This window comes from Lissotriton helveticus, chromosome 5_1 (assembly GCF_964261635.1).
Source record: "Lissotriton helveticus chromosome 5_1, aLisHel1.1, whole genome shotgun sequence".
Lineage (NCBI taxonomy): Eukaryota > Metazoa > Chordata > Amphibia > Caudata > Salamandridae > Lissotriton > Lissotriton helveticus.
Genome location: NC_136065.1, coordinates 1,289,613,669 through 1,289,637,949, shown reverse-complemented (window position 1 = coordinate 1,289,637,949; position 24,281 = coordinate 1,289,613,669). Strand labels below are relative to the sequence as shown.

The following is a 24,281-nucleotide window of genomic DNA, read 5'->3' as shown; positions in this document are numbered from 1 at the left end:
ATTTTTAATAATATGTTCTGCTCTGTATTTAAATATTTCTTTACATTTTCGTTACTAATAATCTAAATAACCAAAAGAAAAGAACATCAACCCCATTAATTCATTTGATCGATTTGGGGCTAAGGAGTCTTACTTTCTTTCCCAGAATGTTTGTTTTTTGACATAATTACAATTCTGTCTCTTCACCGTGGTAAATGTGGGGCCATTTTCACAAGTTGAACTTTATTTGAGATAAAATATGACCAGAATGGTAATATATGCTTGAAATTAAATACAGATAAAACAGAAGTATTGTTCTTCAATCAAACCTCTCCCCTGCTATCTGAACTCTTGTGGCCGTCAGAGCTAAACCCCCACCGATCCCAGTAGATTCAGCTAGGAATCTAGGGTTCAAATTTGACACGCACTTCTCTTGTAACGCCCAGATATGCCAAGTATCCTCATCCTGCTTCTGGAAACTGAAAACCCCACGGAGATTTCTTCGTTTCCTGCCCATGGACTACAGGAAGACTGGGGTCCATGTATTGGTCACGTCCCAGCTGGACTATGCCAATAGCCTATATATGGGTCTTCCAGCTTATCTAATTTGAAGGCTGCAAATTAGTCAAAACGCTGCGGCCAGACTTATTAGGAATGTGCCATTCAGCCACCGTATATCCCCCCTCCTGCGGAGCCTCCATTGGCTGCCTGTCAAAAGGAAGATTGAGTTCCAGGCGCTCTCCATTGCCTATAGAGTCCCCAGAGATAGGGGCCTGGGGTACCTGAAACAGAGACTCCAGAAATATCACTATGCTAGGGCTTTGAGATCTAATCACCAGAAATTACTCAGGATTCCTCATTTCTCTAAAGCTGGGCGATCAAGCTTTCTCAGTGAGAACTGCGTCACTCTGGAACTCTATGCCTGACCATCTTTGCAAGTTAGAGCCAGAACAAGCATTTAGGAAAGCACTGAAAACCTGTTTTTTCAGCCTACCGTAGCTTCCCCAGGCTTTTTTTCTTACTGTCGAATCCGCAGTTAGCACCGGGACACCTCCATTGAAGGTAGCCGTGCGCTATAAATGTCCTACTGAATGATTGATTGATTGATTGATTTAATGTACTTGCATTCCAGAGGCTTATATATTTCTGGATACTTGTCCCACTTAGTAATAGTATCAGGAGTTTGCGATAGTGTACGATACATATGAAGATTACATGTAAAGTGTGGTTTGACGTGTGCTGGTGTTACTGTTGGTCAATATATATCTTATACCACCTTGGTTACATTATTAAAATTCTTGCACACTTGGCATTGGGATATGCTGAGCTATAAATTTTAGAGGCCTGATTACGATGTCTGGCAGACTTGCATCTGCCCGACACCGTCTCAGTCTTGGGACTGACCGATCTCCGGCCAATTACAATGCGACTGAACATTGTTCGGTCGCATACTCCCATTTCTCAATAGGAGCTCGTGTTACGGCCATAAACCGGCCATAACACAAGCTCCCATTGAGAAATGGGATTTGTTGTTCATCCCTGCACCCCATGGCCGGCACCTCATGATGCCTGCCACAAGGTTTAGGGATCAACGTGCCCCCTCGGACACCAACTGGAGGCCGCACGCAAAAGGAGACTCTGCTGGGGCCCCCCAAACATTCTGTCTGACATTGTTTCCATGTCGGACAGGCCGTTATGGAAACTATGTCAGAAACCGTGAATTGTAATCCCAAGGGCGGAAAGGCCCGCCCTTTGGGAATACAAGCCACTCTGACAGGCCTACGGACTCCATGAGCCCATCGTAAGCCAGCCGGATGACCAGGACAATACTTTCCGACCACGAGCATCATAATGCGGCAGTCGGAGAGTAAACCTAGCGGCCTATTACGATGTGGTCAGGTAGGCTCCGACCGTCAGTCGGAGCCTTAACAGGCCGCATCGTAATCAACCCCTAAATGTTTGTTGAAGGCTTTCAGTTCTATTTTTTTAATTTAATTATTCCTATAAATTCTTTCTACATGTGGATGCAAAGATCAGATTCTCTAAAACCAAATCCTGAAGTTGTTTGTCATACCTCAGCATTTTCTTATTCCTTAGTACCATTTTCCTAATCGCATCAAAAGCCGCTGAGCATTTGCTTTTGAGTGACCTGCTCATGAATTTCTACAGCAAGTTTTCACTTTCTTCATTAACTTATAAATCTATTCCTTGCTTTTAAAATTGACTCATCTAATCAATTTTGCATCCAATTTTAGAGAAGTGAGTTGATAATCTATTAGTTCCTTTTGAATAAGTCCTTGAAGAATTGTACGCATACATTGCCTGTTGACAAGTGCTTACTTTTGAGTCTCACCTTTACATGCGAACAATTAACCTTAGGATTTCTTCTGTTTTCATTGGAAAAAGCATATCAGAATCAATATATTAAGTTATAAATAGACATTCACTAAATGTAGCACACTCTATTTTTCAAACCGGAACATCAACAATAAATCAATACATTATCATATTGAAGCCGATGCATACAGTGTTGGTGAATGAGAGAGACATATTCAGGCCCCTGGCTGTTCCAGGGATGTGTACATTAAATTTATCTTGAAACCTAAAATAGCTATAGTACTAACGTATATATAGCAACTTATTCAAGAATATTTTTAACTACTAATTATTCTTGCTTTAAATATATCTACTCAATAGTTTCTACTTATGCTTTATGAGGCAGAGAAATATAGAGACGATTTACATCTAATAGAAATAAAATCATTCTGCCTTCCGGTAGCAGAATCTCATGAAATGTAAGTAATGTATACAAACTATGTTGGTCTCACATTTTGTACTCAAAGGTTTAAAAAATGCATCATTATCGTAACTGACTGTTAAAATGAGCAATCAACGGGTTTATGATTCAAGATGTATCTTGAGTGAAAGAAAATAGAAACATAAGAGAAAATTACTATATTTATGTTTAAATACATAGGGGCTTACTTACAAGGCCCTTGTGCCTCTTTTATGTCACTTTTCCCATGTTAATATTGGCGCAAGGGGCTTGTAAATCTGCCCCATAATCTTCAGAGGAATAGAGAACTGCCAAAAGGACATGAAGTGCTCATAAATTTTACATTCGTCAGAAAAAACTACTAAAAAGTTGAGAAAATGTGCCCACTCAAGTATTAGACAAGCTTCCCAATTTCACGTTTTACCCACAGGAGAGTGAGCTTCACCAAGCCAGTAACACCGACCTAGTTAGTGTGTGGCTACAGCTGTATAGCAATGATTTCCAGCAGCGAGGCACCCAACTCATGAAGTGAGAGATTCCTGACCACAGGTAAATCATTTGGTATGCAGTGAGCGCTGTGATCCATGGGGAAATTGCGACTGTGAGATATGGTGATTCACCAACTACCCCTCTGGTTTACCCAAATGCCTGAATTCTAATGGGTAAACAGGTGTAACTTGGCTGGCACACGTACATTCCCTGATGAAAGATAGTCTGCCCCTCTGAGGGCAGGACTTTTAGCTTGAGAGTGTTTGTCACCGTTGAGTAGTGGTAGTTTACCTGTGCCACTTACTGTTCTTACTGTCTTTCTACCATTTTTTAATACATTGTAGGCTTTGTAAATTGGGAAGCCTCTTGCGAAGTGTAAAGACAATCACAAAGTTGAAAGGAAAAAGATTTTCCAACTTTGCTCACCCCTTTACTTAAAGTGCTAATTGGAAAACACTGAAGAGTACACAGTAAAAGGGAGACTAGTTTACAAAGCAGCACACGGGGTAATTCTAGTCAGGATGATGTGAATTATAATTTTTCTTTGCCTCTGCTGCAGGAATGTATTTCAAACTCAATCGCAGGTGTGACTATGACACAATCGAATAAAGCACAGTAAAGATTATTCTAAATTTGCATACCCAAGCCCCAGTGTGAATGCTGGAATGGTACAATGGTTCATATCTTCATTCTACATCAAAACGATTGTGCTTAGTGGGTATGACCTCAGTAAACCTTGGCCAACATGAACTTGTGTCGAGACCCATTTCCCGTCATTGTTGTGGCACCACGCCAACAACCTCTCATACAACAGAGAGAAGGATATGCCTTAATGCTGATGTTGTTCCTAGAATGTTAGGCAAGCTCAGCCATGAATATAGTGCAACAGTATGTAAAAACAAGGGGGCAGATTTACAAGCCCCTTGCGCCACTTTTGCGTCACATTTCCCATGTTAAAAATGAGGCAGAAGTGGCGCAAGGGGCTTGTAAATCTGCCCCGAGATTTCTTAATGTTCATTTCCTCCTAGAAGCCGGATTTATATGCTGCACATGTCATGTGTGCACTGCATACCCAAACAACATTTCTAGAATATTTTAAGTGTATTAATAATGCTTCACGGGCAGTGGAACGAGGAGTGCAGCCTCAGACCTGAAGGCAGATCAGAACGATAATGGGAAAGATTGAGGCCTTTCCATCAGTTGTCATGAAACATTAGCTGTCGATTCCAATGAAGTGAAAGGACAATGGCAATTCAGGCGAGGACAGAGCACCATTGTCAACAAACCCTGCACATCTGCTTACCATGCCTATCTGAGTTTACATTGCGTGGCTTCAAAGACATGACATTTGCATATACACGGTTGTCACTCTTGCTCTCATTGGGTCGTATGGAGAATGAAAGAACGGGGCACATGAAAAGCACCAACGTAAAAAACAGCTTCTTTATAAAATGCCGAAAATAAAAAAATTCGGCTCTTCTCCATTTGAGCCTTAAATCGTGAATTGGGGCGGCAACCACTTTTGATGCATGGTGAGAACACAAAAAATGCACACTTGCTTTACCCATGCACATTTGTTTTGTGCATGCATAGCTAACGCCAATCTTATTTATTAATGGTTACACTTTTTGGCCAATTTCTGCACCTGCGGATTCCGTACCACCAGGATTTTTTAGAACCCTTATCATTTTAGTGCGCTTGCGCCCCAGACAGCAGCCCTGGTCTGTAGATTGTTCCTTCGCTGCTGAAAGTGCATTAACCTTAAATAAATGTTTACAACTGCATTCAGCAGAAAGCGGCCACAGGGTACAATAACAGATCCACGAATTCAGAAAACACTATTTTTGTTCTAAACGGGCTGCCAATGTGTGATAGTATTTGTTTAAATGTGCCATAAAATTAAGGTATAATACTTACACCTATAGATTTTCGCCATATTTACATGAATAGGACAAAAACAGCGTTTGATTATATTGGGCAATTGTGTGCACTGCACTTTCACAGAGGGGGATTTCCACCCACTGAACAGTTTGGTAGAATTGGGTCTACAAGCTGCAGGATAAAATATATACTTTTGAGAAACATAAATGTATATTAATAATAACATGTATAATAATAAAGAACTTTGCATTTGTTACTTGTTATCCCTTTTTCAAATTCAATTACTGAAGCTACGATAAAATTATCTGAAATTTTCTTAAATTTAGAAGTGAACATTCTACTTTGCGCACACTATTCGCAGTTGCTCACCGATGGAAGCTGTCAACCATCTTCAGGTGCACTCTGAGGTCCTTTTTGGTGAGATGATCCAACATCCGTGCATCCACTAAACACTCCATGAAGTAACTGCGGTACTGTGGGAGGCCAAGGCTAGGAAGCCACTCATTCCCAATCCACTCGTGGTTCATATCCCCGTAGGCCAATGTCTGAAAGGAAAAGGCATATTGAATAACTGGAGGACATTGTATTCCCAGACAATGCAAAAGCCCTCCTTAAGACCTGGGCAAAGGCATGGTATCCAAGTGGGCCAAAACTCAGATTTTACCCACGTCTCATACCACAAGCACCAGAGATGGCCAGGACATGACAGAAGAATGCTGGGGTAGTGTCAGTTATCAGGATTAAGGTGCATGAACTACTATACTCGAGTCTGCATTCGCCAGGCAGATCCGCAGCGCTATATAGTGGAATGTAGAATAGGAAGTCAACTGTATCCCATGAATCATGAATGAAAAGCAGTGCAGTGGAGAATACCAGGGATTCCCCAAGTGCCACAATACTTGTTTATGAACAATATTACCTTCCATGTGGTGCTCATTCACACTCCAACAACAATGTTTCCCATGTTCCTTGTGCAGTTAAGGCAATCAAAGGATTCGGCTATTGCTAGAGGATGGTCACACTTAGAAGAAGTGAGTAGCATATGTTGGGTTGGAATCCCCAAGCTCCTGAAATTGTATTACTATATACCACTAGAGAGTGTTACCCTGGCATATTTAAATCCCGATTTCGTCGGCTAGATCGTTGTGTGGCCCGACGTATACCTCATCAAAGTCTAAGATCTACACCCAGGTAAATCAGAGTGATCTATACAGCTTTTAAGATAAAGTCTTATATTTTAATAAGCACAATCCCTAAACAATAGACAACGCGTTTTGCTTACAAAAGCGGTGAGTAGGACATGGGTCCGATGATGAAGCAAGCCATGGGTGGCATCTGTGGGTGAGGACACAACAATTATATCCTAAAAGATGTATAGATCACACCAATTTTCTCGAGTGTGGATCTTACACTTTGATGAGATATATGTTGGGCCACACAACAATCTTGCGGACAAAACTGGGATTTAAATATGCAAAAGTAGCTCTCTCTAATGCTATAAAGTATTTCTAGAGGATGCCTGTGTACTGCAGGAAAAAGTAACCGTTGGCACTGCAAGGTCAAAACTTTTGGGTCTCACTACCAACATGCCCCTCCAGGACCTTGTTTGTTTACTCATTCAGCAAGCACCACCACTAGATCCACACATGGCACCAGTCCAATGGGCTGTGGCCAGAGGCTGCTCCCAGAGGTGACCCTCTGGTGGGATTACTGCCTCCAGTTACGCTACATAATTAGCAGGATGGGGGCTGGTAATGGTATCATAGCAGAGGCAGCCATACTCCACCAGAAGTCTAAATTGGGCTTAAGTGAAATATATTTTAAAAATCTACTTCTAATAAGAAAATAGAGTCATGAGGTACATTGTGTTGTTGAACAAACCTGTATTTGGAGAGGATGATGGACACAATGTATTATAAGCAGCAGATTTACTATTTGTCAATATTGTGAATTAGCTGTTCTGAAAGTGGGCCTTACTATTTGTGAATGTGAATTAAAGGTACATGGAATGAGATGAGATGATGATGACAATGGGGACGTAACCCCTATTGGAGGCAGCTTTTGTTCAATGACTATGAGTTACTATCGAGCTGGTCATGGAAGTCTCAGTTCTTAGACGTGTAACCTTTGTGCTTTTTTATTTCAATCTCCAGTTCTGTGACAGTCCTTGAGAGCGACAAAATGCATGGTGTGCCTCTTAATATGTACCTTTTTTACTCTGGATTCTCTTCTTCTCAAGGATTCTTGTCACATCTGTGCCGAGAGCTTACTGAAGGCTGTCCACAAGGAGGGAAAGATTGTGCACAGAGCACCACACTCAGCGCCTGCTGACAACTTCCCAAGAGTGGTCACTTAGAGGAGTGTTCTATGATTAGCAGAAGGTAATAATTGGGAAATGCAAAGGCACAGCAATGGCTTTCTGCACCAGGCAAAGGATGTCATTCTTGGGTTTCTTCAGAGCATGTCATGTAAACACCATTTAGAAAAGAGTCTTCCTGTGATGTAAATTGTATTGCAATCATATATTGATGAGGCAAACGTTACTGGAAGATGTGGCACAACACATTTGTTATTTACTTTTCATCGCATTCATCTTTCTCTTGCCTCTCTGTTTTACAACTTGCAGCTGGATTCCCTTGTGGATCTTCTTGTGGATGAAATAGCTTGGCTCTAGTCTCTCCCCCGATGCTAGGAAGAGTTTGGCAGCTGCCTTATCTGTTAGTACATTATTCCCATCTTAATTCCAAGGACCCAATGCTGCAAACCAATATCAGACTTTTTAACACCAATGCAAACTCCATCCTTCTGCATGGAGCAGAAACTTAGAGGACAACAGTGAACACCACCAACAAAGTATAGACCTTCATCAACACCTGCCTGAAGAAAATCCTCCAAATCCACTAGACAAACACCATCAACAATACTGACCTGTCGCAGCAGACTTTCCAACTTCCTACTCATGAAGAAATCATGACAAAATGCTGGAGCTGGATAGGTCACACCCTCTGAAAGTCTGCACCAAACACCACCAGGCAAGCTCTGACCTGGAACCCTCAAGTACAAAAGGAAAAGAGGAAACACCAGGCGCCATGGCCTCAAGGCTGACTGCAAGGAGATGGGTTACCTGCAGTCAGATTGAAAGATAAGCCCGGGACGGAGATGGGTGTAAAGTCCTGGTTGATGGCCGATACCCAAAGAGGGGTAGTAGGCATACATAAGTAAGTATATTAGGGCTTCACTTTCCTGTAATATAACTTCTTCTATTCTATAGCATATGTGAAGGTGGGTTTTGAAGGAAGAGTGGTCAGTTAAAAAAGGCCTGACATACGCTGTAATTGTACTTTGCATATATAAATGTGTACATTGTTGGTAATTATGTGTTTGCCACTGAGAGAGCAAATTGAGAAACAAAGAAAAACACAGGGCACCTAAATTCTAGATTGCATCACATTATATTCAATTGCCATAGACTGAGGATTTAGTTGAAACACAAAGATCATTTTTAGGGTGTATTACAAAGGTGACATTTTTATCAAGAAAATGGTCTTAAAATGTGAATCCTTTAAGTAATCTGAACTTTTAATATACCACAGTACAGCAAGAACACCTATCTTGGGCATTGGACGCCTTCTTTTCAAGGGTTTCAAGCAACTGAAAATCCCTGAAATGCTAAGATTTCGAAAACCCTGAGTAAAAATGCTTTACAATATTTTATAATCTATACTATGCATTCCCCAAGAAAACATGAACGGGTTAAAACAATCGATAACCCTGTTGTGAGATATTTCCCCTGAGAGCATATTACCTATGCTTTTTTTTTACTGTTTTTTCAAATGGGCTATTCTGCTGCCTCTTGGAATAGAAATAGAAGCCACAATGTTCTTTCAAGTGCTAATAATGCAATGGACAAATCATTTTCTGCTTATTCTGCACAGAAAAATATCGAACAATATTCAACCACATGAAATAGATTTATACTATACTGTAATCAAGCTATAAGCAAGTTTAGGAAGCATGTCGTCCCTCTTTCTATTATATTGTGCAGTACGATTTTTTCTACATTTTGTGTTTAGTTGACTATGCCCAGATGATAGTTGCATTACGCTGGCACAACCTAGTGTAATTTTGCATTATGCTAGTTACACAAATTTCCCGAGATTACACTATTATGTCATGTTGCGTAATTACTCGCCAGTCCTGGTAAAAACAATTGCACAAGTGCATGGGGAAATCACAAAAGACATAACTCCAGTGGCTATTGTCCATAGAGCTTGTGTTTTGTTCGACTTTTTAGGTCAAAATGAGTCTTGTCATCTAAAATGGACACCAGAAACTATTGCGCACTAAAATCTAGCTCTGAATGCAAGTTTTGCATTTCGCTTAATTACACGTCATTTTTCACAGTTGCACAAAAGCAAATCACGCAAATTTCGCACACTGCTACTGTTGATGCATTTGAAAGACACCTATACCTTAGGAAAGAAAGTATAGAGAAAGACGCTGCAAGTGCTAATGCTCTCTCAGCTCCCCACTCTTTTATTTAATTATGGAATGCCAAGTGACCTGAGGCTAGCACAGCAGAGCGAGTATCTCGTGCCTGGTCTTAGTATGCAATGTTGCACAACCAAACTGGGTACCTTTGGTGCACACTGGAACCGAGCAGCTGACTACTCGCTACACTTACAGTTAATAATTCTTCCATCCTACTATTGGGAGACTTTAACTTCTGGCCCTCAGATCCAGCGGAATGTTCATCTTCTAAACAGTTTTCAGACACGCTTCAATCTCTTAATTTTGTGTCACACGTTCATTCTCCCACTCACGTCAAAGGACACATCTTAGATCAGATTTGGTCCCTGAACTGTCCGGTAGGCTCCCTGTCCATCTTACCCTGCACCTGGTCTGACCATCATTTGATTTCGTTTACCCTTCCCATTAATTCTCCTGTTAGACCCCCGCTCCCAAAGAATGTTTGGGTCCGCTCATGGAGCCGAGTGGATCCGGAGAATTTATCTGCACTATTAATTTCCTCCTATCCTACCCTACAAGGCCTATCCACTCTTTCTCAGGCCTCGGCTATCGAACACTGGCTTCTCTCAGGCTGTGATTCCATCGCCCCGCTGAAACGGGTAACGTCAAAGCGAGAGAAGGATGCCAACTTGTGGTTCAGTAATGATCTTAAGACCACCAAACTGGCGGTGCGCCGAGCAGAGCGTGCGTGGAGGAGGAAATATTGCCCCATACTCAAATCTGAGTTTACCACTCTCTTGGCCCAATATAAAAAGGCCATTCTGGAGGCAAAAACGACCTATTTCTCCTTTAAAATCCTCACAGCTGAGAATCGGCCGAGGGAAATCTTCTCGATAGTCCATAGTTTGGCCTTCTCTGACAGGACATCTCTCAAGCCCTCCCCCTCCCAGGACCTTTGTCATTCCCTAAATAATTTTTTTATTGAGAAGATTGCAACTATTAAAGCCAACATTCCTTTACCTTCCCCGACTTTTGTTGACCCTCAACGTCCACCACCTAAGGGACAACTCGATGCCCTTCCCCTCCTTACTAAAGAATCTTTGACCTCGATTATTCCCTTGGTCAAATCTGGGTCCCCATTGGATGTTTGCCCCGCGCACATTCTTCGTCATATTTACACAACCTGTCCAGACCCCCCCCTTCACTTCCTTAACAGTTCTCTTTCCCAGGGAGTCGTACCCAACTCACTGAAGACAGCTGTCATTATCCCCATTTTAAAGAAGCCTGGCGCAGACCCCTCGGTCCCTGCCAATTATCGCCCCATCTCTCTCCTACCATTCCTGGCTAAGGTGCTCGAACGCCATGTCACCAAGTTTTTGAGCACCTTTGTTGAGGAACATGGGGCTTTGGCTTCCCGCCAGGCCGGCTTCCGCCCCGCACACTCTACGGAGTCCGTAGTTCTCTCGGTCCTCGACAACCTCAGGGAGGGAATGGATACCAACCAGGCCCAGGCCTTGGTTCTCCTCGATCTCTCAGCCGCCTTTGACACGGTTGACCATACCATCTTACTCTCCCGTGTCGGGGCGGCGGGGATCGGGGGCACCGCTCTGCTATGGTTGTCCTCCTTCCTGAGGAACCGCACCCAGGCTGTTCACCTGGGTGATTTTTCCGCGGACTTCCGGAAAGTCCAGTGCGGGGTTCCCCAAGGCTCTTCCCTCTCACCTCTTTTGTTTAACCTCTATATCGCCCCCCTTATTTTTTCGTTACAGCAAATGGAGGTCAACGTGTACAATTATGCGGATGACCTCCAACTTGTTTTCAATCTGTCTTCTTCTTCTGTTTCCATTTCAAACTTTCAGTCTATTATGATTTTTATCCGGGACTGGATGAGTTGCAACCACCTGAAGCTCAACCCGGATAAAACTGAGTTGGTGTTGACGGGTGGTTGCTCCAGTCCCTGGTCTTCTCTTTTCTGGCCCACTTCCCTAGGCTCTCCCCCGGCCCCTTCTACCTCGGTTAAAACCCTAGGTATTAAACTTAACTCCCAGCTTACTCTCCACTCCCAGGTTAGTTCTGTGGTCTCCTCTTCCTTTTTGTCACTACGCACCATCTGCAAGGTATCTCGTTTATTTTCTTTCGATGCCTTGAAACTGATCATCTTGGCGATGGTCATTTCCCGCCTGGATTACGGCAACGCCCTGTATGCAGGTATTCCTGCATACTGTCTAAAGCGCTTACAGCTGATCCAGAACCAGGCGGCACGGCTGGTGTTGAATCTTCCAAAATCTCACCACGTTACACCCCTTCTCAAATCCCTGCACTGGCTCCCTATCCGTGAACGCGTCCAGTTTAAGCTCGCTTCCATCACCTTTCAAGCTCGACTGGGCACGGCTCCGGCCTTTATCACATCGGAGATCGTTCCCTATGTTCCTACTAGGGATCTACGATCATCCTCACAATCCTTGTTATCAGTCTCCCGTTTTCGGAGGAAGAAATGGGGAGGATCAAAGTTCGCGACCCTTGCCCCAGTCATGTGGAATTTCCTGCCTCTAGAGCTTAGATCTCTGACTCATTACCCTCAATTCCGTAAGAAACTTAAAGCCCATCTATTCGCTCAATCTTTTAACTAGGTAGGCCTTTGTTCTGTTCCTTTTCTTTTTTAGTTATTTTCTGTCTTCCCCCCTGGGGATTTGTTTGTTGCAGCGCCATGAAACCGCCGGTGAAAGTGCGCTTTTATAAATATTTTAAACTCAAACTACACAAAACAAGCATTTGCAATGCAATCGGTCTCGCATGTGTGAAAGTTTGAGTTTTTGACATTGTGAATGATCTTGTGCGTTATTTATGTTTGTTTGTTTGTTTGTAGTGGAGTGGATGTATGTTGTTTGTAGTGGAATTCCTGTGGTTTGATTTGGAATTATTAGTTGTGGAATTGTGTGCAATAGGTTTTGCCTATGTAGTTAATAATACTTTTTGTGTAAGTTTTAGCTTGGTGAGGGTGGGATACTTGATCCCAGGTCCACAGAACAGCATGGACAGCAAAAGCAGAGCTTGAATTGAAAGTAGAGGATGTGCTGACAAAGGTGCAGCAAGCAAATTACAGCGATTCAGTTGCAGCGATTTTGGAATCAGCTAATGGTGAGTTCAGGTAAGTAAGGAGCAGGTTCATATTGCGTTTTTTCTTTTTAAGGTAGATGCAACTGAAGCAATGGCTCAATGAGTTGAACTACTGCTACTCCAATCTGAGCCTAACTTGTTTGGCATCTCAAGTAGGCCTACTCAGCTATTCGTCCTTCTAGGGTTGACAAACTGAACAAACTGCTATTTAGAACTCACATAAACTGCAACAACAGCGAAACCAAGTTTTAAAGAAAACAGTTATTTATAGTGGAAAGTGTGACCAATCAGTAACAAATGAATGTCTGCAGGAGTCAAGCCAGAGTCCTGCCCGTCTGCGCCCGTCCGCAATCGACCGGGGCGCGGGGCAGGACACCCCGGACCAAACAACACTGCTCTGGCAGCCATTAGGGAGAACTCCCAACAACGCACCCTATATACACGAGATACCCTACTAGAAATAGGTAAGATTCCCATTAAAACATGTTGGCATTCCATGGACCCTAGCGCGTTTCCACCACAATGTAACACATGTCATCATTCATTCCAGACTGTTCCTAACTGTAACTTTCCTGTACCTAACTTAAATTTGATGCTATTAAACTGTAGGTCCATGATAAAACATAAAGAGGAACTAAGGGACCTATTACAGAAACAAGACTTTGATGTTATGTTTCTTACGGAAACTTGGTTAGAGGAATCTTCAGCACCTGATATTCTTGAGACAGTGCCTCTGAATTACAGTCTATTGAGAATCGACAGACCCAAACAGCGGGGTGGAGGTCTGGCTATGATTTTCAAAAAAGAACTGGAATGCACCCTTACCAACATAACCATTACTAATAGTGAAAGTGGAACATTTTCTATAAAAGTGAATCCGTCAATGACCATTAATGGCCTTCTCATTTATCGCCCCCCGGGTAATGCTACCCCTTTCTGTAATCAGCTCATTGAAACAACCACACAACTAGCCATAAAATATAACAATCTTATGATTCTGGGTGATCTAAATCTTCATTTTGAAGATATGAATGCCAGAGAAGCCCAATTACTTAAAACAGCTCTCCACGCATTGGGAATTACATTGCTCTCTACCTTGCCCACTCATCAACATGGTCACCTTCTTGACCCTGTTTTTGCTACTTGGGAAGGTATCGAAATACACCCCCCCGTCCCAATAATTTGGTCGGATCACTACATGATTATTTTCAATATACCCATAAAAAAAACTACGAATAATGTGAACAGACCTCTGCACACGAAGCGTCGTAACTGGAAAAATTATACCCCTGAACGTTTTATCACTGAATTAAAAACTAACCCGCTCCCACCAGGACAATCTCTTTTAGACACCTGGAACAACTATGAACTTTGGCTGAATAGGGCACTAAATAAAATTGCACCTTGGACTTCTAAGCCCCCAGTCAGGAAATTAAAATCTGAACCTTGGTTTTCAGAAAAATTAAAAACAGCTAAAGCCCGCTGCAAAACGATTGAAAGGAAATGGCGAAAAAATTATTCTATGGATCTTAAGGAAACCTATAAATTGGAATTAAAATCCTATCAGAAACTAATAAGAGAGGAAAAAAGTCTTTTTTATCAGAGCAGAATTGAAGAAGCCACTAATCCAACAAAAGAACTATTCCGGATCTATAAGGAATTGGCTGACACTTCTAGATTAGATACTCAGGACACTTACTCTAACGAGCTATGCGAGCAAATAGCGGATTTCTTTGTCAATAAAGTTGAGAAAATTCACGCAACCTTCCCCACTCCCTCTACTTTGGGAAAGTCACCGCCCCCCCCTCAAAAAGCCTTCCTTACCAAATTTAATACTCCTGACAAACTTTATCTATCTGGCATAATTAACAGTATCCACTCTGGCTCTCCCAATGATGTGTGTCCTCTAGAAAAAAGTAGGGACATCATGGACCATCTACTTATGGATCAAATAAGTCAGATGTTAACCCTTTCTTTCAAAGAATGCTTTGTCCCGGAAGCTTGGAAACAGGCTCAAGTCATTCCTCTCAAAAAAAAAACCAATATTCCGGTTACTCAATTCCAAAATCTTAGGCCAATTTCTCTCTTGCCACAATGTGCCAAGATAATTGAAAAAGTAGTAAACAAACAACTGATGGCTTTTTTAGAATCAGAAAACCCACTCCACCCTACTCAATCCGGATTTAGAGCCAACTATTCCACGGAATCAGCTGTTTTGTATTCCACAGAATATATCCGCAGGATGGTGGACGAGGGGGAGACAGCAGCGTTGGTCATGCTAGACTTAAGCGCAGCTTTTGATACTGTGCTTCATGCAACGCTGCTGTCCCGACTCTCAGACATCGGGGTAAAAGACCATGCTCTGGCGTGGATCAAATCTTTTCTTACGTAAAGATCTTTTCAGATACACTGCCCACCCTTTAAATCATCTTCTCGCAACGCGAGCCATGGGGTTCCACAGGGCTCCAGTTTGAGCCCTACCCTGTTCAATATCTATATGGAGCCCTTGGCTCGGGTCGTAGAGAATTTCGGGGTGGGCATTGTCAGTTACGCCGATGACACCCAGCTCATGTTTAAGCTCACTCCTGACACCGAGAAATTCGCTTCCAATTTTTCGAATTGTATGGCGGCTGTCGCCATGTGGATGGATGACAACTGCCTTCGGCTGAATGGAGATAAAACAGAGGTGATGGTAGTAGGAAATAAAGTTTCTCTATGGTCACAGATGTGGTGGCCTACCACTCTGGGCGACTGCCCTCACCCTGTCGAAAAAGTGAAAAACCTCGGAATTATGATCGACTCTGATCTGTCAGGAAAATCTCAAGTCCACAAAATAATAGGCAAATGCATTGGCACGTTAAAAATTTAAAAAAAAATCATTGATCTCATTCCCATTGAAGCCAGAAAAACCATCGTACATGCGCTAATTACACCCCATTTGGACTATGGGAACGTTCTCCTACTAGGACTGAACCAAAAACATCTTCACCAGCTTCAATGCTTACAAAATTCGGCTGCACGCATGGTACTGGGCTTACCCAAAAGAACATCCGCCAAGGCAGCTTTGTCCAAATTACACTGGCTCCCTATTAGGGAAAGAATTAAATTTAAGGGCCTTTGCTATGCCCATAAGATAGCCCATAACAAAGGTCCTACTTATTTAAGAGATCTATTGACTATTCATCGCCCAATCAGAGACCTTAGGTCCTCAGGAATGTCACAATTTAAAATCCCCCGTGTCCATAAAGCGAAAATAGGTGGTCGCTCTTTTCGCTATCTTGGAGTAAAACATTGGAATGCTCTGCCTATCCATCTAAGAATGGAACCCTCAGAAACTCTTTTTAGAGCTAAACTTAAAACCTATCTCTTTCCCGAATAACGTTCTCTTCTGACCGTCCCTCATTTTTCCTCGGTGAGTCTTGTAGGCAATTAGCGCGGGGATACACAGCTGTGCAGCCAGGCGCTTTATAAATCTCTTATTATTATTATTATTATTAGAAGCATGTGTACAGAAAACCTCCCTATTATACACTATCTATGCCCTTTTTAGTATTAAATAATAAACACATGCAGCTCTGTTCGTGTGCATTATAAATGTTAACACAAAAGTTTACATTTTTTGTGGTTTGTGTAAAGTACTGCATCCGGCCGTAGGTCGTTAATTATTAAGGCTGCACTTTTTATTTCAACATCTTTTTATTTAATTTTTCTAACAATTCAAGCATAGAGAAACAACATGCATTTTTTAGGGATATTTTAGTAATGTGCTGAGAGCACATGGCTCCTGTATCGACAAAACTGATGTGATTTACACAGGGACATTTAAATGAAATCACCTACCTCCATGTGAAGAAGCTGGCGCTCAGTTTCTGGTTTTAAAAATGAAACAGATGGAAAGAATTGTGGAAGGCTCAGGTTTTAAATTTGTACATTGAATGGGAGCATAACATTTTACAGTGTGACGCATTGCGTGTGAGGGGAAATTTCTTAGAGTGCGACGCATTGTGTGTGGGGATTGAACATTTTTACAGTTCAACGCATTGAGTGTGGGGGGTTGAATGTTTTTACAGTGCGACGCATTGCGTTTTGGGGATTGAACGTTATTAGAGTGCAAGGCATTGCGTGTGGGGGTTTGAACATTTTTAGAGTGCGAGGCATTGTGTGTGGGGGTTTGAACATTTTTAGAGTGTGAGGCATTGTGTGTGGGGGTTTGAACATTTTTAGAGTGTGAGGCATTGTGTGTGGGGGTTTGAACATTTTTAGAGTGCGAGGCATAGCCTGTGGAGGTTTGAACATTTTTAGAGTGCGAGGCATTGTGTGTGGGGGTTTGAACATTTTTAGAGTGTGAGGCATTGTGTGTGGGGGTTTGAACATTTTTAGAGTATGAGGCATTGTGTGTGGGGGTTTGAACATTTTTAGAGTGTGAGGCATTGCGTGTGGGGGTTTGAACATTTTTTGAAGTGCGAAGCATTGCGTGTGGGGGTTTGAACATTTTTAAGGTGCGAGGCATTGTGTGTGGGGGTTTGAACATTTTTAGAGTGTGACGTGAGTGGTTCTTTTTGAAGCCATGACGGGTATTCATGGCGATTATCAATTATGACAATTTATTTTAGTTTTTGTCCTCACATGCCTTGGGGTGCTAAGTGAAGACTGGGCACCTTCCCAGGCAATGAATGTCCTATTACTTACCGGTAATCTTCATTACTCCGGGTCCCGTTGTCCTCGTCCCCTTCATTCATAAAATATGAGATTAACTATCTCGCAGACAGAAAAAAGAAAGCAGGAATGCTGGTACGCCCCTCCCTCTCCCTATAGGGAGTATATAAGGGTACAGTACCCAGCATGCCTCCTGAACCACCAAGCCCAAGATGAGGGCCAGAAAGCCCGGGAGGGAGGGAGGGAGGGAGGGATGTAATGAAGGGGACGAGGACAACGGGACCCGGAGTAATGAAGACTACCGGTAAGTAATAGGACATTACCCCCAGGTCCCTCCTGTCCTCGTTCCCTTCATTCATAAAATATGAGAATACCCAAGCAGCACCCGGCCATCATCAAACAACAAACCACCAGGACACAACAGAACAGCAAACCCAGCAATTTATTGAAAACAACAGCTCAGCAAAAAAGAAAAACAAGGGGAATCAGGAACATACAGCCCGAAGAACCCCCAAACCAAAGATAGTGTCATCCCCCAGAACATTCTGGATACGGTAATGCCTAACAAAGGTATTAGAAGAAGCCCAAGTGGCGGCCCTACAAATTTCAGAAAGGGACACCCCACGAACCTCCGCCCAGGAAGCAGCCATCCCCCTAGTAGAACGCCCCTGAACCCCAGCCGGGGGAGGGGAACCAGAAAGGGAATAGGCAAGAACAATAACCTGCTTCAACCAACGCCCAATGGAAGAAGAAGAAGCACGGCCACCCCTGGAGGCAGCACCAAAAGAAACAAACAGGGAGTCAGAAAGCCTAAAGTCCCGGGTCCGATCCAAATAAACCCGCAAAGCCCGGCAAACATCCAGCGAGGACCAAGGGAGGTCGTCCCCGTCCACCGGAGCCGAAAGCAAAGCAGGCAGGACCAGCTCCTGAGAGCGATGGAATTGGGAGGAAACCTTAGGAACGAAGGAGGAATCCAAACGAAGAACCACCCCGTCAGCAGAAAAGGACAGAAAAGACTCCCGAGCCATCAAAGCACCCAGCTCCCCCAGGCGAAAAGCAGAAGTGATAGCCACCAAAAAAACAACCTTCAGGGTGACAAACTTCATATCGACCTCCTCCAAAGGTTCAAAGGGAGCGGCAACAAGAACCCTAAAAACCAAGGGAAGATCCCAGAGAGGAAAAGAAGGACGCACCACAGGGCGGGAATTAGAAAAACTACGCAACAGACGGGAAACCAGACCATCCACATCCGGCAGATTCCCCCAAGGAGCCCGAAAAGCCCTGATAGCAGCCCACTGAGCCCGCAAAGTAGAAACGGACAAACGCTTCTCGAACCCATCCCAAAGGAACTGGAGAACATCCGGCAAAGGACAAACCAGGGGCGACAAAGCCAGGCCAAGACACCAACGCTCAAAGTTGCCCCAATGCCTACCATAGGACTGAAGGGTAGAAGGCTTCCGAGACCTCTGAATAGCCAAGGCTAAATGTTCCGGGAGACCCCTATGCCTCCACCCATGCCTCTCAACCTCCAAACCGACAGCCGAAGCCGCCGGAGGGGCAACATCAGAGAGGACCGCAAGGGAGACGGAAGGAAGGGGAAGAACCACGGACCCTGAACAGCCAACAGCATCAGCGTGGGGAACCAAGACCGGCGGGGCCAGAAGGGCACCACCACCACCACCTCCGATCCTCCCCAACAGCCGGGACAGAAAGCGAGAGATCAGAACCAGAGGAGGAAAGGCGTACAGCAGGCGAGACGGCCAGGGAAGGGACAGAGCATCCACACCCCAAGACCCCTCCTGAGGAATCTGGGAGAAGAAACGGGGAAGCTGCGCATTGTGCCGGGAAGCAAAGAGGTCCGGAAAGGGCCGACCAAACCTCACGCACACCAGACGAAAGGCCACCGGAGTCAAGGCCAACTCCAGGGAGGCAGGAAAAAAACGACTGAGGGCATCCGCCACCCCATTGTCCACCCCCCGGACATGTACAGCCACCAGGGAAAACAAATGGCACTCCGCCCAGCAAAACAATGGGGACACCACCGCGTTCTGCGACCGAGAACGGATACCGCCCTGGTGATTCAGATAGGCCACCGTCACCGAGTTGTCTGACCGAACCAACACATGATGGCCCACCAGAAGGAGCCGAAACCCCCGGACAGCCCGACACACAGCAGACAACTCCCGCCAGTTCGAAGACCGATGACTCTCCAGAAGGGACCACCGACCCTGAAGGCACTCCGACCCCAAAGTCGCCCCCCAGCCCAGAGCGCTGGCATCCGTCGTAAGGACCACCGGAGGAGGAGACTGCAGAGGCAAGCCCTTGTCCAGATTGGATGACAGAGACCACCAACGGAGGGCAGGAAGGATCGACAGGGATACAGGAACCAAAAGGGACAAGTCCCCCGACAAGGGATCCCAACGAGCCAGCAGGTAGGACCACAGAGGACGAAGATGGAAACGAGCCCAAGACACCGTGAACACAGAGGCCCGGACTGCACAACATTGCAACCACCTGAGAGGCATTCAATTCAGAGATTGCCTGACTTCAACATGGCGCCCGCGGCAGACGCCATGCCTCGTATGGGCACTGGGGCCTCTCCTACAGCGACAGATCTTCACCAGGGGAGGAGTGGCACCCCTATCTCCATATCACTAGGGAGCCTTACATCACAAAGCTCCAGCAAGTTGATAGGGCCAATTGAATATGTTGAGACTACTAAGCATTATATCCTGTCCGCCAGCAGAGAGGGCCCATGCGGAGCGGCCCTCGAGTACACACGCACCTCCGCAAAACAAAGCAGTGGGGCCGTGAAGACACCAGATGAAGGCAGCAGCCCTGTAGCCACACTCGAATGAAAGAACCACTCCACGGACTCTCCTGGACTTCTTTTCTTTTTCTTCTGTCCTGGCCGCCATTTTGCTGCTGCTCTCGGCCGCTTTTCTTTGGACCCTGACCCGCCATCTTGTCCATTCCCTCGTCCTTTAACCCTTTTCCCTCGTTTCCCCCTTGACGATCCTCAAATGTTTCTTCCCTTTTCTGATTTGCCTTTTCTCCATACCTGTGTACCCATCCCACCCTCCGATGGTGCTGTGACTGCATCCCCCCTCCGACCCCACTGAATGGAACTCTGCTTTTCTGTATATAGAGATAACTCTAATCACTAGTATATGCAGAAGACCTTTGTACTCTCTACCATTCCTATGTGTCTCTTAAGAGTATATCCATCCATATCCCTTCCCTATGTATATAGAGATAACTCTAATCACTAGAATATGCAGTAGACCTTTGTACTCTCTACCATTCCTGTGTGACTCTCAGAGTATATCCATTCGTATCCCTTCCCTATGTACATAGAGATAACTCTAATCACTAGTATATGCAGTAGACCTTTGTACTCTCTAACATTCCTATGTGACCTTTAGAGTATATCCATTCGTATCCCTTCCCTATGTACATAGAGATAACTCTAATCACTAGAATATGCAGTAGACCTTTGTACTCTCTACCATTCCTATGTGAGTCCTAGAGTATAGCCATTCGTATCCCTTCCCTATGTATATAAAGATAACTCTAATCACTAGTATATGCAGTAGACCTTTGTACTCTCTACCATTCCTATGTGACTCTTAGAGTATATCCATTCATACCGCTTCCCTATGTATATAGAGATAACTCTAATCACTAGTATAAGCAGTAGACCTTTGTACTCTCTACCATTCCTATGTGTCTATTAGAGTATATCCATTCGTATCCCTTCCCCATGTATATAGAGATAACTCTAATCACTAGTATATGCAGGAGACCTTTGTATTCTCTACCATTCCTATGTGACTCTTAGAGTATATCCATTCGTATCTCTCCCTTGTGTGACTTTACATCTTGTACATTTGCAATTCTTTCTGTTTGTATCTTTTATGTAACGCATGTAATCCTTAGTCCTTATGTTTTGCAACTGGTTCTTATGTAAAGCGCTCTGACACCTTCGGGTAAAGTTCGCGCTATATAAAATCGCAATAAATAAATAAATACGCCTCAGTCTTGCTCTTCTGGTGGCCCCATCCATTTTTGTATATTATAAACCCTTACTGAAGCATGCAGTTTCAGACTGAACCCCGTTGTGGTGTTCCCTGAACCATTCGTTGGCTGAGCTTCAGGGAACAAAAGTAACAGCGCGCCACTTACTGGGTGAAGCACACGCTATACAAACTTCCCAAAAGCCTCTTTGAGTGTTTGCCCACTTCTATAAAATAATACAGACAATTGTGCAAATTAATTTCCTCAATTTCGTAAAGTCATGCATCACGGCAAATGAGGAGACGCTTCATCATATGTTGGGCTCGAAACCACAAGTCCAAAATGTGCATTGCAAATAAGGCTATGCAAGCAACTATAGTCACTTCTAAAATGCAAGTGCCCAAAAGCATACAAATCTGGCACAAACATCCTCTGGCTCTCTGAGCGCTTCTTTTGTTCAGCCTGGGTGGCCTTTGCTTAAATAGCACTCAAAGCAAAATCAAATTTGGCAACCCTTGGAATCCTCCCCCAACACTTCACCCCTCACTTCGCCTTCACACATCTGCCATGATGGGTATAATAGCTGTTACATGGACACAACTTGCTAGTGCTGTTCTGACAATGTTTGCCAGAATGAGAAATTATTGCTCTGTTGTCGGACACTGTTGTATGTTGTACCCATTATGTTTGCATAGCTCCAGGGTACCCTCATGAAGGTAACTATGTGCTTTATACATATCATTCTTTGGTTAATTTATGAGTAAACTATTCATTGCTGCTAGTGTAGTTGTAACCATTACCTTTCTCAGAATATCTCTAGTAGTGAATGTTGTCTAGCGAGCCAGGGTGAGAAACAGTTCAGTGTTGAGAGTCACGGAAGGTATGTGCACTGCCATCATCACTGATCCTCACCTTGTCATCCCCCTTACTACTGCTGATGATCTTAATGGAGGAGGGGGTCTGTGTTCACAGGTCAGTCAGGACCAGCCGGGGTCGGTAGTGGGTGTACCTGCAGGGCGGTGACATGGGGAGGGGCAGTGGCGGGGGGGGGGGGTAGTAATCTATGGATTACGGAGCTTTACAGGTAAGTAAACATTTAAATAAATAAAACACATTTTGTTGCACACACTGTATCGCATCTGGGGATGCAGTGCACGCAACGAAATTCGTTTAATTTATTTACATGTTTACTTACCTGTAAAGCTCCATAATCCATAGATTACTACCCCCCCACCCTGCCCCTCTCCCTCCCCACGTCACCGCCCTGCAGGTACAACCACTACCGACCGCAGCTGGTCAGGTCCTAACTGATTAGGTCTCGCCTGCGACAGTGCTTGTGCTCTCACTTGCGAGGCCTATTGTGTACAATAAGCACTGCTTACCATTAGTTCGCTAAATTGTCACTCTACTTTTCTGCCTCCTTATTGGCCAGTGTGTGCCTCAATGTCACTTCCTGCTTCTTCTGTGCCACATGGAACAAGCACAGATTGATTCATCCTAATTAGATTCCCTCAGCTGATCACACTGTGATTCGGGTACTGTTTCAGTAGTCCATATTTATTAACCCCCTCCCCACATGCTGTTTGTTTCTTTACTGTTGATGGTGCTTCTTTATTGTTGTTGGTGTTTATCTCCCCAACCCGCCTGCTGTTCAAGTGTCTTTATGAGTGTTTGTGGAGCTCCCCTCCCATCCATTGTTTATGTTGCTTTATCACTTCCCTACTTGCCCTTTTCATGCTGCTTTACCCCTTCCAACTTTTCCATTATTTGTGTTGATAAATAAACTCCCAACACCTGTGTTCATGTTGGTTTATGCTCAGCCAACCCTTCTAGTTTCTCTGTGCTTTTTGCTTTAGGCATTTCTCATGCGCCTCAACGTCCTTGAAGTATATTTTCATTTATACTTGTCCTTCATCATATGCACCCTTTCGAGTCTTATACATTTAGACCACATAGGCGCATGCTGCGGCTGCATCTCTACTGAGACCTAATGTGGTAATGTGTGCCTAGAACATTGCTCTGTCATGGAACCCGAATCCCTCGATGATTCCAGGACAGGCGGTTACCTCTGAGCCCCTGTTTAGATTAACTTGTTTCCTCTTTTCTCTGCTTGAAAAAACTCCTACAAACTACTGAGAGCATCCGCAGCATTCTTCACCTAATGCTCTGGTGTTTGCCATTTTTGCTGTTTGCTATCATAGCAATGCTGCTAAGATTAATGCTCTATACTTTCTCCATTATTTGGAGATGTTGTTGCCTGAGCAAAAAAGTTCTTGATGATCCTACCCCCAATCACAATGTAGGGCCCAATTCTAATGCGGTTTGGAAAGCTTCCCAACCGAATGGGTTTGGGAATGGTTTCCAACCGAATTGTATCCGGAGAGTCCAACCGACCGATTACTATGCATCCGGATGCTTCCAGATGCGGTTTAGTTGGACTTCAATGGGAGCCTTTGCTCTGACCGAATGCATGGGGTCCCATTGAAGAAAGAGGTGACTGGGGTACCACCACAACCCGATTGGGAAGTCTCTGGGTGCAAGGGGGCCCACTACGGGCCCTCAAAGTTTGATTCCGACTGCAGATTTGGAAAGGCTGTCGAAATCCAGCCTTGTACTTGGTCATTCCGAAATGTAGCCCATAGAGATGTACGATTCTGCTCCATATGCCTCAGTCATTCCAAATGCAGTCATGTTTGGATTGGGATATTCCTAATGCCTAACTCGCATCATATTCGGTCGGTCGGAAACCTTTCGGAGTCGGTTGGAAAGACACATTCCCGGTCTGATTTGGACAGAGCAAATGCCGTTAGGCCTTCCTAACCGCATCAGAATAAGCCCCATAATGTTTTCATTACATGGAGGTGAATGTTGGAATTGCTGATGGGTGCATCAAGCG

General features: G+C 44.2%; 1 protein-coding gene across 1 annotated transcript in view; it reads right to left on the bottom strand.

Moving 5' to 3' along the window:
• Positions 1-24,281, bottom strand: part of PPFIA4 (PPFI scaffold protein A4) — a 1,997,086-nt gene that overhangs the window by 254,293 nt on the left and 1,718,512 nt on the right. The window contains exon 28 of the mRNA XM_078644121.1: positions 5,495-5,670. Coding sequence (XP_078500247.1) covers positions 5,495-5,670 — 176 coding nt within the window. The remainder of the gene's footprint in view (positions 1-5,494; positions 5,671-24,281) is intronic.